Here is a 16,870-nt window from a genome sequence, read left to right as displayed (position 1 = left end):
CTCATAGTGATACTTGATCTGGTAATAAAAGTAAGAAGAAATGTGATGGAATGAAAGACTTAGGATATAGAATAAGTAAGACTTGCTAGTAGAGCCAGTGAGAGGAGGGGTTGAGAAGGAGTCCAGAGTGTAAGACTCGGTATCAGTTCAGAATTTTCATGCAGAAACATTTCAGTAAAGACATTCTGTTTGGAGGGACTAGGATCAAGGCACAAATCTGGAGTTTATCATATAACAAGTACTCTTTTTTTTTCCCCCTGAGGTTGTACACTTATTTGTGGTGCTTTGGGGAGTTACTGATGGAGATTAGCAGAAAACTTTTCGATAAGGGTGACTCCCACATTTTGATAGACACAGTCTGGAATATGTGTGCTGTGATGGCTAATAGGCACAATCAGGCGTGTAAAGGAAGGGAAGGGTTTTTGTTAAATGGAGAAGGATTACATAAATTACTTTAAAATAATAATCATTGGCTACTAAGATTAATAACAAGGATAGCGTCTGTCCACGGTAGAAGAGGCAGTTGTGGGGCAGTTATCCTTGCAGAAGTGTTCTCTGTGTACGGTTGTGGTTTTCAGAGTTTTTTAATAGTTTTCATCATAAGCATGTGTGCGTGGGAGCCCTGCTTTTTGATCTTCTGACACCACTTTGTTAAGGTTGGGCATAAATAACTTCATTTTGATCATGGCAACTTTCACAGTGCATATGGAGTTCAGAAAAGATGTCGGTTTAGAAGTAAATTGGAAATTTTCTGCATATAGAAATGTTAAGTAAGTGAAGCCATTGAAAGTCATTGAAATCAACTAGGATGAAAGTAAGAAGTAGAGGTGGAAGTAGATTATCTAAAACATCTTGAGAAAAACCAGGAAAATAATTGAAAATTAAAAATTTTGTGAGAGGAGAAGCTAGTAAAGGAGACTGAGGGGAGAAGTAGAGAGTGGATGGCAAAGAACAGTGTGGTGTCCTAAAGACGAGAGATCTAGTGGAAGATCTGAGAAGATCCCCCACTCTACTGGTGGTCTTGGAGGTGATCGCTGTCCTTAGTGGAGCAGTGCCTGGGGTGATGGTGCAGGAGTGAACAGGTAGAGGTGAGAGCCAGGAAACCCCTCTCAGACCATTAAGGAGGGAGGGCTAGAGGGTGTGTTTTTTCTGGAAATCACATTTTAACACAGTAACTTATCCACTCTGTCAGTGTGTACGACAGGTTTTATTTTATTTTTTTAAGAAGATGAATATATACCAGAGGAAACAGTCATGAAAAGAAATGTTATTGATGCCAGGCCTACGTTTTTAAGAGTACTTTTGCAAGACTTATGAGGGTAGGCTTCTTTACCTTTTTTATTCCTGTATTGCTCTTAAGATTGAAAGTTAAGAAAGAAATAGGTTCTTATACAAGTCTAATAGTTCTGAAAGGAAGATCCAGTGGAAAAGATAGAATCAGATTTCATCCTGTAAATCCTAGAGTGTAGAACAGGCAACAGCCCTGTTTCAGCTCAGTTTCCATTGCTGTGTTGTATCAAAATAGTTCTTGGATTAAAATTATTGTAATGGACATAGGGTGAGTTTTAATTGACAGAAGAAAATTTGACTACAATATTATATCTAAAAGATTACATAGAAGAGAATTCTTAATGTATGTCATTACTGAAATTGTACTTGTTTTTAACTTTTTATTTATAGACCCAGGCATGAAAATCCATTTTTAGAGTGAAATGCTTTGCCTCACAGTTGTCTTTATGATAGATAGGTGTTTTCTGATAGATTCCATTCCAAGAAGCAGCATTCCTCTGTGAATCAGAACATGTTCCTTCTACATATGATTGTATCCTGTAATATAGAATCTTCAGAGAAGTTGGAGATTTCCTGATCTATGAAAATGGAAGGCTTTGCATTGGTTTAGAAACTAGACCTTAGGAATTTGCCTTTTCTTCTATATAATCCAAGTAAGATGGTCTGAAACATTTGAATAGACTATATTGCTGTCATGCCTACATTTTTTCAGAAGTTTTCACCATATATTTTATTCTAGTTTAGTTTGATTTTTTTAAATATTTGTTATAAAGAGGGCTGAGGTTGTGGCTTAGTGGTAGAGTGCTTGCCTAGCATGTGTGAGGCACTGGATTTGATCCTCAGCACCACATAAAAATAAATAAAATAAAGGTATTGTGTGTATCTACAAGTATTTTTTAAAAATTAGCTGGGCACAGTGGCGCATGCCTGAATTCCCGTGGCTCTGGAGGCTGAGGCAGGAGGATCCTGAGTTCAAAGCCAGCCTCAGCAAAAGTGAGGCACTAAGCAACTCATCGAGACCCTGTCTCTAAATAAAATGCAAAATAGGGGGGCTAGGGTTGTGGTTCAGTGGCCCAGCACCCCTGAGTTCAATCCCTAGTACCAAATAAATAAATATATGAAAATATTTGGTATGATGAAATGAGAAATATTGTATTATAGGTTTCCATATTGTAGAAAATCTCTTTAATTATTATTTTAATATGTCCCACAGCTTATCCCAGCTATATAGTTAGCTAATATATAGTCATACCCAGCAGCAGATAGCAATGTTAGACATGGTAGTTCTAAATAAGTTATTATTGCTAGTATCCTCATTAATTATCTTCATTTTGAATGCATTGTTTAAATTTTCACATAGTCCAGGTCTCCAGGGGTATCCTAGTTAAGGATCTATGCATTAATATCAGCATTTAGATCTGTAACAATATTCAAATCAGTATTAAAATAGACTTAAGTACCAGATAGTATGTTTTATATTATTATTATCACACCTAATTTTTGGTATGTCTTGTACCATTTTTATAGCACCACTAATGATTATAATTTCATGGTGGAAACATACAGATTAAACTGTTTCAAAGTATATGTATTATAAAAAGTAATTTATGGTATGTGGAAGACTTGGAAAATATTTCATTATATATAAAGGTAAAAAAGTATTGCTTTCAAAGTATATTTCAGCCCATTTTGAATTTTTTTTTTTAAGCCAACACACTGGCTTGAAATGTCCCTAGTATCATTTCTAGAAAGAATCTTTTTAATTTGGCTTCCTGAGTCTCATGATAATTGACTTTTCTGTTGTGAAAATTAAGTCCTTTATACTGTTTCACCTTGATTTTTATGTGATTACTACTCTGCTTCTGAAGCATATGTTTTCAGTCAGTGGTAGTTTACCTGGATAGCACTCTAAGCTGCTAATTAGTTGTTTTAAATAGTTATAAATACTAAGCAATATAAATAGACATCTAAAAATAGCCATTTAATTAACAAGAGTGATTTTTTCCCTCCATTGCATTTCTGTGTGGCTGAGCACACCACAAGGGAATTCTCCTGTTGTGTTTTTAGAAGAAGGAAAAATGTGCACTGGAAGACACATAGCTTTCCTGTAGTCCAGGGCCAAAAATCACAGTTGAGCTACCAGAGCTTTTATCAGTTATATCAATGTTGCTGATATGAATTGTATATCATTTTTGAGGAATTTTGACACTGACAATTGATATTTTTATTTAAAATTGATAATTTAAGTATATTTTATTTTTTATTCAGATTATTTCTAAGTCAGTATATTAAGAACTTTGATGGGAAATGCTGTGTAACAGAAGAAAAATGTTCAGCATTGTGTAAAATGGAGATGACACTTGCTACAGAGATCTTAAACACAGTTAATACATGTGTATGTGTGTTCATGCACATCTTGATGGTCAGGCTCAGTAAATTGCAGCTATTACTGTGACTGTGCTTTCTGAATAAAGCCATTTGTACATTTAGGTGAAGTTTTAAACCCTAAGGCTTTTAAATAAAAACCTACTTGTTATTAAGGAAACATTTCAGTAATGTATACTGTGTGTTATGTAAGTAAGGCTGTGAAAAAAAACTGTTTAAAAAGTATGTGTTTGAGCCACCTTGTAACACACAACAAGTTTAGGAAATTTTAGATGTTTGCAGTTATTTTTTTAAATGTAAAAATAAAACATTTGATTTTTTTTCTTTAGGTCTTTTGTAGATTTTCTTAAACATTTGTAGCTTGAAATATGCATTTTATCACAAACATGGTGAGTGCATTCATTATTAGCTCAGGATTCTACATTACTGAGAAAATTCAACCTGATATGTGATCACACAGTGGAGGATTCAGCTAGGAAGAGGCTGGTGGAAGGAAGCTATGAAGTGAGTTTTGAACCTTAGGTAAACTCCCACTAATACCACAGAAAAGGAAAACAGGTTCTGTGTTGTGTACTGTTTCTGCCAGAGACACAAATTTGTCTATGTGCAGGCTATAAGGAAATCACTACCCTTAGGAGTCTGGAGGTTTGGTAACTACATGGAAGTATCCATTTTTAGAGTGAAGGGCCAATTTTATACAGGCTTGATGAGTTCATTAACAACTTCAATGAGCAAATTCTGTCAGCTGTAATTATTTTATAATTAAATGAATGCTCTCATATTTTATATGATTTATAATATACAGTACATTCCTGAGATATTGAATAACTGTAGTAGCTACCCTAGGAAAAAAGTTTCAGTTGTTACTGATCATCTCAGAGGACTTCTTGCTGGGGGGATGGGACTGTATAAATTTAAACGTGTTTCTGCATGATTTTGATCTCTTTGTTTGCTATATTTCTATGGTCCTAGCTTGTAAATATCTGCAGCTGTCTCTCTTTAATTTTTCTCAAAAGGGAGATTTTTAAAGAGCATTTAAATTTCACAAAACTTCTTGTGTATAATCAAGGTAGGCTTCAGAAATTCAGTCTTGCCTTCTCTCCTGAGCTTGCTTTTGTTTCCCATTCCTTCTTCACCCTTAAAGGAAAAACAGATAGCAAAACACTTTATGAGATACTGTGAGAGAAAAGGAAAGAACTAGCCCCAACTGTCCTTCTCATTTCCTTGATCATCCAAATCTTTGTCCCTGCCGATGCCGGGAGCCTAAGGACCTTAGCGACTGGCAGCAAAGGGACCAAAGTTGCAGCTAACTGAAGAAGGGGGAAAACTGTGAGGACAAATGGCTAGTGAGAGGTGAATTTTTTGAAGATGATCAAGATGAGGAGTGATGTTTTTAAAGTATAATTCTTAATCATTTTATCTAAGCTAAAAGTCCGTTCATTCATTTATTTTACTGTTTGGTAAAATAACCTCAAACACTGAATGTAATACTGAATCTTTGACAGTTGTAATGAGCTCTTTTTAGCAGCTGTTGATAATCAGAACATAGTTACAACAAAAATTATACAGAAAGTTATTTACCATTCGGGATGCCAACTCTGTGATTCACAGTATTTTCAGATCAGAATTGATTTCATAGGACAGAGTTTTTCACGAGTTAGAAGTTAAGACATTGGTACTGTCAATTTAACTGCTCACTTCTTGGGAGTCAAGAGATGACTTCTACTATAGTTCTGTATTTGAAGTCTTATTGTCTTTCATATGATAAAAGCTAAAGCAGAGGTTCTGCGCCACATCTTCAAGAGGAATGAAAAGCGTTATGTCCTTCATTGTAATATAAAGTGGAACTAGCAATCAAAATGCCTGAGCAGGCCTTTGAGTATAGCTTAGTGATAGAGAGCTTGCCTAGTGTGCATGGGACCTGAGTTCAATCCCCAGTACTGCAAAAAACAAAAACCTTAAGCAATTGGGTTTTATCAAGTTGTAATTGCTTTCATTTTTTTTCCACCAAAAGAAGCAGCTTATGTTTAGTAATGTTACATTAGTCCTGTGTTCAATATAAGAAACTAATCATGATATTAGAAGTTTTTCTTTCTGCAGCAGCTAGTGAAAGTGTCATATATTTGACTGTATATTCATTTTATTCCCTGTGTACTTTAATGTTTCCCCAAGATCGCAGGCATCATAAAGTGAAAATTTTCTAAAGTGCTATCTTTATGTTTGAATATTTATATCCTCCTTTGAAGGAGCTTTGGAACAGTATATATCAATTTCTGTAGAGTTGATTTTATTTGTCATTTAATAAGACTTTATATAAATGAACCGTGTGTGTGTGTGTGTGTGTGTGTGTGTGTGTATATATATATATGTATATATATATACATATATGTCCCCCTATAATTCTTAAGGTGATTTTACTTTCCATAATTAAGAAACAAATTCTTTGTAAGATTAGTCAAGAATAGAAGGTGAAGTATACCAAAATGTGTAATATTATTACAAAGTTTTAGAAAATATTCAAGCATAATAAACACCCCCTCTATGGAGTGCAGGCCATGATCTCTCACTGGAGGATACATCTGAATTTGAGAGAGCAGGAAATTCAGTAGCATATAATTACAGCAGAATTCCTGCAGAGCCCTGGCCTCTTGTGTCTTGGTGTTCCTGAAGGAGCCCACATGAGTTAGTCTCGATGCTCCAATAACTAAAGAACAATAACCATGAGCTTTCTGTTAAATGAAGGTGCCAGTTGATAATGTATGTCACTGCATATTAATATTCTGTTTCCATAACAATTAAATATGGTTCTCAGTGTATTTGATTTCCCTCTGAATTAAGAGGAGTCATTCAGTGCTAGAATTTGATGCAGGGCTACCTGACATTTCAAATGAGAATTATAACAGATATGAGAATTATGACAAGGACAGTCTAATTTAAATTTTATAAATTTTAGGAAATGTCATATTTTTACTGGTCTCAAAGACATTTTCAAATGTTTTAAACACAATTTTCAGATAACAGTAATGAAAAGCTGAGCCCCAAACCAGGGACAGGTGAACCAGTTTTAAGTTTGCACTACAGCACAGAAGGAACAACTACAAGCACAATAAAACTGAACTTTACAGATGAATGGTAAGTTAATCTTTTTGTGAAGATGTTCTTAGCCATTTTGTAGGATTGTGTGAGATGTGAATTTTTAGCTTTTTATCATCTTTATGTTTTGATTTGCTATAATGTGTTGGTTCTCAAACTATCAGTGTGCTTCACAATTATGTGGAGAGCTTGTTAAAAATAGATTGATGGACCCCACTTCAACTATGTTTGGCGTGTGATCTGAGAAGTTGCATTTCTAGAAATTTTCCAGATGATGTTGATGTTGCTTATCCTGGCATATTTCTTCTGATAGAAAATATAAATAATATTAATAACCTTCAAATTATTAGTGTAAAAATGTGGAGTCTTGGTTCTATGTACAAATGTGTATTTATGTAGGACTTTTGTTGTTTCACAACATAATTTTAATTATACTGAATATATCTATTCTCCCCTGCTTTTGTCTTATATTAAATATTCCCATCTTACTAGTCTTCATAAATATTATCTTACTAGTTCATCAGATAGATATGGTGTGAATGACTTAAGCATTTTCCTAATTCTGTCGTCCATCATCCCCTAGTCCCCCCCACCACTATCACCGTGTACCAGGGAATGAACCCCCGCGGGTGCTTTGCCACTGAGCTGTATCTCCAATCCTTGTTATTTTTGAGGCAGGGTCTCTCTTAAGTTGCTGCGAATGGCCTCTAACTCGACATCCTCATGTCTCGGCTTCCCAAGTTGCTGGGATTACAGGTGTGAGCCACCACATCTGACATAAATACTTTACTTCTCTTGATAAATAAACCTGAAGGCAGGAAAAGCTATTTTTCCATAAGTGAACTGTATCTAGAGAAAAGGTATTGCCAGATTATTTTCGAAAGGGCCCTCTCATTGCATTTTTATCAGCAGCATATGAATGAATGCATTTGATGGTCTCCAGGCCAGTGTTCACAGTAGTCATTTATCTTTTAACTTGTGTATTTGACTTTAAAATAATTTTAATTGTTATTTAATTTATCACTAATAAGGTTTAACTTTGTGTTTAATTAATGGTTGTATAGGTTCTCTTTAATGACATCTGATAATATACATTGCTCTGATTCTTAGATTTAAAAAAATCATGTAAGCTACTTATTCTTTGTCAGTGTCTTTTTTGATGAGATATTTACATTTTTATTTAAATTTATTAATATGAATATATTAATGTCAATTGATATCAACAGTGTATTATTTCTTGATATATGATCGTGTATTGATATAATTCCATAATTATCAATTTATAAACTATATTTTATTTGAAATTAACATTTAATTATATATTATAATATCACATGCTATTAATATAAAATATCTTATGTACTAACACTACATAGTAGTTATTTATTGACATATAACTATATGTTGATACATGATAATATTGGTTTTATTCCATTCACTGTTTATATGTGTATATTAAAATCTTTCATTAAGTAGGGTTTGAAGTATTATTGAATACCTAATATTCCAGGGACAATTCTAGACACTGGAAATGGATCAGTGAAAAAAATAGATAAGAGAATCTTTGCTATGCCAGAGCTTACATTCTAGGTGAAAGAAACAGTGAACACAGTGATGAAGTATTCTGTGTAGAGTGTTAGGGGGTCCAGAGCACCATGAGAGAAAGTGGAACAGGTAGAGGTGATCAGGAGACCAAGGGAGGGGTCGGCATCATGGAGATTGTAACACTGGGCAAACCCTTGAACAGAGGGCCATTTGTGTGTGCAGGGCTTTCCCTATATGCATTCTAGGCAGAAAACCAGTGAGACAGAAGCAGACCTGTGTGCATGGATCTTTAAGAGACCAGTGTAGCTGAAGAGGAGTGACCAACGGGAGAGAGGTAGCAGGGAAGGCCAACCAGCAAGGAGAAGGTATCTAGAAGAATTGAAGAAGGGGCTGGGGATGTGGCTCAAGCGGTAGCTCGCTCACCTGGCATGCGTACGGCCCGGGTTCTATCCTCAGCACCACATACAAACAATGATGTTATGTCCACCGAAAACTAAAAAAAAAAAAAGAATTGAAGATGTTTTGATTTCTGCACTGAGGGTATGCCATAGGTACAAGTCAGAACCATTCAAAGGTGATGACAAGCTGGGTGCTGTGGCGCACGCCTGTAATCCCAGAGGCTCAGGAGGCTGAAGAGGAGGATCACAAGTTCAAGGCCAGCCTCAGTAAAAAGCAAGGTGCTAAGCAACTCAGTGAGACCCTGTCTCCAAATAAAATACAAAATAGGGCTGGGGATGTGGCTCAGTGGTTGAGAGCCCCTGAGTTCAATCCCCTGTGCCAAGAAAAGTGAGGAAAGGAAGGGGAGGTAGTGAAAAGTGCCTGGGGTCTAGGCAGGCGTTAAAGGTGCAGTCATCGGGTTTCTTCATGAGCCCTGACTTTTGATCTTAACATTTTAAAATCATATCTGTGGCCCTTTACTTTGCCTTGTCTTTTCTCATGTTTCTGTACAAAATAGACTGACTGACTTCTTATAAAATCATTGTTTTAGGAAAAGTCATAATTCCATTCTTCTTTTTTTTTCAAAAGGGCCCTCAAAAGTATGCAGTCTTTTTTTTTTTTTAATCCAATATGGTGTCTTGCTTTTATTTTAGTTTCTTTGGTGACAAATGAAGTAGTAAGACATACAACTTGGACTCTGGTTTAACAAGCTGTGGAACCGCTCTTATCAGTTTTCTTACCTAGAAATGAGCATGTTTTACTAGAAATGAGTAGGCTTACAAAATAATCCTACTTCAAAGGTTTATTTTGAAGATTTGTTTTTGACTTATGATGTCTATTTATTATAAAATTGAGGATATAACTTGTTTTATGTTGCAAATATTTTTCCCAGTTTGGTGTTCCTTTTGTAGTTTACCTAGGGTGGTTTTGCTTTCTGATTTTTACCTATGAGCTCATGCTTAGAAAAGCTTTATCTTTCCTAAAATTAAGGAGAAATTTTCTTTTTATTTTCCTCTTTTTCATGGTTTTATATTTAAAACTATATACTTAATACTTATGGAATTTATTTTCCTATAAAATACAATATAGAGCTATAGCATTAGTTGTTCTGCACGACTGTTCCTTTGTCCCAGTATCATTTATTAAACAGTTTTTTTCTCTGTGATCTAAAATGCCATGTTAACTATGCTAAATGTATTTATTTGGATAGCGTGACTTTTCCATGAATATCTCTATATTCCTACACCGGTACCATAATGTTTTAATTATTATGACTTATACACTAAGCATTTTATTCATACCTATACCACAGCTTTCTCTGTGGGAAAAAGAAACATGTAGTGGCTTATCTTTACCTCAATGGCTGCCTGTTTCCTACTGGTTAAAAAGAAATACACATTCATTGCAAAAATAAACAAATCAGCATTAAAAATTTCACCTGTAGTGATCCTATTAGGATGACACTTGCAACACTGGTACATAGCTCTCTTGACATTTTTCTCTGCATATATAATCATGTAGGTATATATTCTTATTTGAAATAATACCAAGTTATACATGTATGCTTTTTAAAAATATCAAATTTAATTCTGCAATTAGTCTAAAAGGGTTGTTATAAAATCTTGGCAAAAATTCATAATAATTTGCATTGTTTATTGGGTCACTGCTGTTCAACTATAATTAATATTTTAAGTTATTGTCTTTCTTAAGCTTCTTCATATTTATTCTGAATTTAGAGAATTATTGCATTTTTATGAATTCAATTTTAATCTGTCATGTTATAATACATTATATTCTTTCCGACTCAATTCCTCCTTATGCATTTCCCGAAACTTGTCACAGAACACTCAGTGAAAATTGCTCATTTAAATTAGTTTAGTACTCTCTTGTGGCCAGAATACTAATAGCACCACAGCTATAATCAGGTGGGTTTTAAAACTAAAACAGAAACCATCACCTCTTTTGATAAATCATAATGCCTAGTCTGCTGCTGTATTTCATTTTTTTTTTTTTGTTTTTGTTGTGTTATTCTGTTTTGTTTTTGTTTGAGGTACCAGGGATTGAACCCAGAAGTACTTAACCACTGAGCCACATCCCTAGCCCATTTTATATTTAGAGACAGGGTCTTGCCGAGTTGCATAGGGCCTTGCTAAGTTGATGGGGCCGGCTTTGAACTTGAGATCCTCCTGTTTTAGCCTTCTGAGCCACTGAGATTATAGGCATGTGCCACCATACCTGGCTGCTGTCATATTTGAACAACAAACCAGAACTGGAAGGGATCAATGGGGGAGTATTTCAGAGACCAAAGAAATGAACAGCCTTCCATTCAAGTATTAATATAAAAATAGTCTGAACCACAGTCTAAAAGGGCATATGATCAAAATCTATAAAACCATTAAAAATTGAAGTCTGGTGACTAGCTGTAGACAAAGAGAGAGTCAAATATAATTCACTTAAAATTTCGTAGAGACCAGGGCTAGAGGGGTGTAGCTTAAGATGCCCTGGATTTATACCCTGGTGTGTGCATGCACACAGATGTGTAGAAATGCATACTAGATCATAGAAGCATCAAAAACAGTGAACAGGTGTTCCTCATTTTAAAATCTTCTTTATACTGAAAGTATGTTAGATTAATCTTTTGTTTTTAATTTCTATTCTGAATTTTCTGCTGTACTTCTCTAGTTGTAAAACAAAAAGCATCCTTAAAGTTCACTTTTATTAACTTTGTGGTGGAACCATTTGTCTTGTTTTGGTGGTAGGAGCAGTACAGCCTCAAGTTCTAGAGGAAATGGGAGCCATTGCAAATCTGAGGGTCAGGAGGGATCCTTGGGTCCGCAGAGCTCAATGCAGGCACCAGAAGGAGATAGTGAAACAAGTAAGGGTTTTTTTTTGTTTTGTCTTTATGAATCCCCAGTGTTGGATGTCCACCTGTTTTTTCTGTTCCCTCCAGGGCTGCACTTTTGTTATGTTTAACAAGTTACTCTTAACCTACTGTAGCCCAGCTCTTATATTGATAAGTAGCAAACACAAAAGGGGGGGGACCTTAGGCCATCAGGACGGGAAGGCATAGTGAAGCATAGTCCCACGTGTGGATACCAGGACTAGGATGAGTGGTCATTTTGATGTGAATGTGTAAGATGTAAGTGTTAATTTGAACTGTTCCAGTTTCATATGTGGCAGTGAAATCCATCGTATGTCTTGATTGTTAAACAGTGTAGATGGTTTATAGAGGGAAAACAGAAGCAGTCAAGCCTAAACAAAGTGTGAATGATGCCCATGAAATGCCATTTAGGGAACTTTTTAGAACCCTTTCCTAGTAGAATATTGTTACACAAACATTAGTTAAGTTTTAGTGTCCAGCACAGAGACTAGAACACTGGAGATATTCAGTAAATGCTTGATAAATGAAGTTACAAATGAATTATGTTTTTAGGTTAGAAAAAGCAAGAACAAGTTATATCAGCAGTGAGGGGTAATCTAAAGCAGATATTCTGCATATAGAACTCAACAAAGCTCAGGGCCTGGACTTTGGGAAGAGGAAGTGGGCCCATCTACCCTTGATTGCGTTTGTACAGTTCTGTGCACAAATATATATTTGCATTGTACTGGGGTAAAGTTCTGTCTAAATGTCAAAGGTTTCTATGACACTTCATCTATAGGGAAGCTGGAGTATTAAGTTGGTATTTATTTTTCAAAAAAATTAAGATTTAATAATGATTTGATTTATTTCCAGAAGCCTCTGAAGAAGTATCAGAGAATATGCCAGAATATGAGGAAGGTACATGTGCAGAAAACCCAGTTCAGAGCTGTGTAGATATAGGTAAGTTTTCTTGCTCCCTCTACATAATTGCTTCTTATGGGGAAATGAACAAACTTAATCTGTGTTAGTCCTCCACAGTTAGAGACCACCTCTAAATGGGTGTGTTGTACAGCTTTCCTCGTTGAGGAATGAAATTTCATATTTATTTTGTCAGCAACTAAGTTAGGTTAAGTGATGTTGTCCATATCGCTAACTGGTAGGTGCTGCTTTATTTTCTGTCAACACAATTAGATAGCTTCACAGCTGAGCCACTGGATTCCAGCTCAGGAGAAAGGAATGATCTCAGTCTTGATAGCCCTTGTGGGGTTCCAGAAGAATCTACTTTGTCTGAAAAAGACAAGGAACTGGAAACTGTAGATCAGAACAGGAGTGAGAGTGCTGCCATTGAAACTAATACCAGTCCTGAGCCCCAGTCCCAAACAGAAGTCATCGGTCCTTTGGCTCATGAGGAAACATCAGCCAGGGACTCTGCGCTCCAGGACACAGATGACAGTGATGATGACCCAGTGCTGATACCAGGTGCAAGGTACCGAACGGGACCTGGTGATAGGTGAGTAACGTTTTAATTAGCTTAAGCTGTAAAAAGCACATTTCACGGGGGTTTGTTAAAAAGTCACATAAGAGAGCCTGTTTTTCATCCCTTCCTTAAGGGTTTCTCGTGGTATAACCCACAGTGAATTATTTTCATAGCATATTCTTTGAACAGATTGCATTAAGAGAGAAATAAAAAGTCATCTTTGCTCCGTGTCTCTGTATAGAGCAGCTTACTCCTCAGTTTGCAGATGAAGAGAAAGGAATGTTGACATTGACCAAAAGGTTGTTCTTAAAGCTAAGTTATATTTAGTTGTCAGATTGCCTTATAGGTACTCTGACCTTTATCTGTTTTGTTTTTGTTTTATATTAACTTTTTCTGCTTTCCTGCTGGCTCTGACTTTTTAATAAGCTTAATGACTTGATTTAGAAAATGAAAAATTACAGTAACAAATATTATAGCAACAATAAAAAATTGAATTGCTGATACGTTCATATTATTTTCCATTTTTCAGTGTATGTGAACATATACACAAGAACATATTTTACTTTTTAGGAGATAAAATAAATAGCACATTCCATACTTGTAGAAAACTTACTATAATCAGTGATATCATGTCATTGTAAGTTCTGTCTTATTCCAGAAAATCCAGTTTATTCTTAAAATCCTAGTTTACACGGGAGTGAGGTTCTGTTCAGACCATTTCACATATTTACATTCAGCTGACATTTTAGTAAGAATTAAAAATCAGTCAGTCATAGGACCTGGCTCACACTGAAAACACTAAATGATGGCTCTGTTAAATAACCCCAAGATATTTATTCTCTGTGGCCATGTAGACTTAAAAAACAATGACAGTGAGCAGCAGCTCCAAGAGAGAAAAACTGACAGATGACAGGTAAAAACCCTGAGCAGCATGACCTTGGGGATCAATGGAAACCCCTTTCTCTAATTGGAAAGGATATGCCCTTCCTTGGTCATCTTTAGGAAGTGTTTACTTTGCCATGAGACTGTTTTCAAATGCACAGCAAGTGCATTTGTGCTTTGAATCAAACGTATTCTCTTTTCCTACCACCCGCATTCTTAATATATTATTTTATTTTTTAAATATTTGTTTATTTTTTTAATTGTAGATGGACACAATACCTTTATTTTATTTATTCATTTTTATGTGGTGCTGAGGATCAAACTCAGGGCCTCACATGTGCTAGGCAAGTGTTCTACTGCTGAGCCACTATCCCAGCCCCCTTAATGTATATTTTAGATGAGTAAAAGTTACTTCTTTTTCTTTCCATACCCAGAGCAGAGTCCCTTACAATGTCATCACCTCATAATATATGCAGATAAAGTTAACAAACACAGTACAATTTGAAAATCAAGATGATGGTTTCCACACCCTGAGTGAAAAACTGTGTTCTATAATTAATTAAGCTTATTCACTTATAGTCTTCTATGTATGTAAGTTATATTTTTAATTTAAAATTTTTTATTCTGTATTGTTCATAAAAACAAAATTTTAGTGTCCAGTTTCTAATTATGTTTTCCATATCACTTTCTGTGTTCATTTATTTAAAGAATTAATGTATTTTTAATGGCTAGTAGACACCTGCAGAAAATTGTAATTATTTAGCATCTTCTGTTCAGGCTGAGTAACACCTTTTTATGCTAAGCTGAGGAAACTGAGGTGCTAAAAGGAGTTTTGTATATCCTTGACGTAAGGAAAATTTTCTTTTTAAACCCAGTAATGTGACATCAATGAGAAAGGAGGGTTTGAGGGAATAAGAATCCTAGAGAATCCAGAAACTATAATATCTTTCTATAGAGATTATCATTTACTTACCATTTTCATAATACTTAGATGATTTATATGTTTTAGGGATTTTCTTAGGGTTTGGATCTGCCACAGTTGGCACCTGATAGCTTCATTAACCCAGGAAACCCAGGTTCTGAATTAGACTAGCAGGATCTTCCAGAGTTGGTAATTATGGACATCAGCCTAGAACTGTGACCCCATTTTATGCAGAAACTCTCATGGTTAAATCCAGATTTAAAAACATCCTAGGTTCACATTGGTTTCCTTACCTTTTTAAAAATTAAATGTTATTTATATTCTCTATGCTCAGTTTGGATGTTAACCTTAGTTTGCCCTGTATATTATTTTGTTTTGTTTTACAGGTCACAGTAATAAACTTACTGAATAGTAAAAGAATAATAAAATTCTTACCCCTCAAGATACTTAGTAATTATTGAAGAAATAAATACATGCTATTTAAAACATGGAAAACAAATTTAATAAATATATGAAATTAAGTAAAAATAGTATTTATGTATATAAATACACACAAACACATATACTGCAGTGATACTAGCATGATTAGAGTACTCATTTCATAATTACATAAGTTGTTCCTTTGAGATTTGGATTATTATTTTCTCTTTTAAGAATTTACAAATGGTGAGAATTTTCCTTTTTTTTGTAGTTTCTAACCTCCTTAGCACCATCTTGACTTAATTTGAATTACCTATAAGAAGTATGCTTTTAATATTTCTGCACTTTTAAAAGAGTGCTTTATCCTTGAGACTACTGCCAGTTTGTTACTTCTAAATTTAAAGGGATAGATAAGTTGACTTTTATTCTAAAGAAAGAAAGTCTTAAGAGATAATTTTGTTTCTTAAGAACTTGAGAATTATTATTTACCAGCTTGTAATTTAGGCATGTGATAAGATGAGTTTTTGTATCTGAAGAGGCTAAGATTCCTGAAGTGCTGCCATGAAAACTGGAACATTTGGCTCTTACAATCACACATGGATGAAATGACCCCCTAAACATGTGCATATCATAGAGGTCCCTCATTGCTGCCGTTTAAAAAGCCCAGTCCGTATTAGTTTAGTTAGGGTACATTAGTTTAGTTACTGGTCCCAAAAGTAAATATGGTAAAAGTGCATAGTTAATTAAACCTACACCTTAATACATATGAACAACTCCATAATGGATCTCATAATTTATTGCCCCAATTTAATTTTTACTTCAATTTTATTTTTCCAAATGTAATTTTTTTAAATGAAATTTAAAAGACATAGATAAGTTATTTTGGACAAGTGTAATCTAAAAATATCACAGCAGTTCCTTGTATTGCAGAGTAATGACTTTTTAAAAAATTTGCATTCTTATAAATTGGTTAATTAGAAATGACCCAGGTTTTCACTTTTGGACTGAGATCAAGCATGAGAAGGATGTCTTAGAAAAAAAGGCCTTAACAACTAACATAGATATTTTTAAACGGAATGCTCTTCTGATTAACTGTAGCAAGTCTGTATGAATATAACTGGGACCCTGTACAGCAGAGGTCAGCAGATTTTTTTCCTAAAGGACTAGATAATAAATATTTTAGGCTCTGCTGACCTAGAAGCAAAGTAGAGACTATTATGAGGTACTTATATAACATTTTAAATATAAGCATTTTAAGATGTAAAAACTGTTCTTAATCTAAAGGTCATTACAAAAACAGCTGGCTACAGTTTGCAGATCCCTGCCCTACAGTCAGTCAGTCATAGAGAGAGAAACCAAGCCATAGGCTGTGGAAAATGCCTTTACTGGCAGAATTCCAAAGTTTAAGACAATGGACTATATGAATCACCACATATTTTGGTCCCTTGAACTTTGTCTAGGGCAAGAATATATTAAATATTAATATTAGAAATTAAATGGAAAATGAATCTAAAAATGAAATAAATACATATATGCTTTGTATCCTGGAATTAAAAAG

General features: G+C 34.8%; 1 protein-coding gene across 4 annotated transcripts in view; it reads left to right on the top strand.

Annotated features, from left to right (window-relative positions):
- The window catches only part of DCAF6 (DDB1 and CUL4 associated factor 6), a 108,034-nt gene that overhangs the window by 71,471 nt on the left and 19,693 nt on the right, over positions 1-16,870 (top strand). For all 4 annotated transcript variants that reach the window (XM_081297527.1, XM_081297525.1, XM_081297526.1 and 1 more), the window contains 4 exons: positions 6,690-6,807; positions 11,511-11,626; positions 12,485-12,571; positions 12,803-13,121. In XM_081297527.1, coding sequence (XP_081153653.1) covers positions 6,690-6,807; positions 11,511-11,626; positions 12,485-12,571; positions 12,803-13,121 — 640 coding nt within the window. The remainder of the gene's footprint in view (positions 1-6,689; positions 6,808-11,510; positions 11,627-12,484; positions 12,572-12,802; positions 13,122-16,870) is intronic.

This window comes from Spermophilus citellus, assembly GCF_964194105.1.
Source record: "Spermophilus citellus genome assembly, chromosome: 6".
Lineage (NCBI taxonomy): Eukaryota > Metazoa > Chordata > Mammalia > Rodentia > Sciuridae > Spermophilus > Spermophilus citellus.
This window is presented reverse-complemented; position numbering and strand designations above follow the sequence as displayed.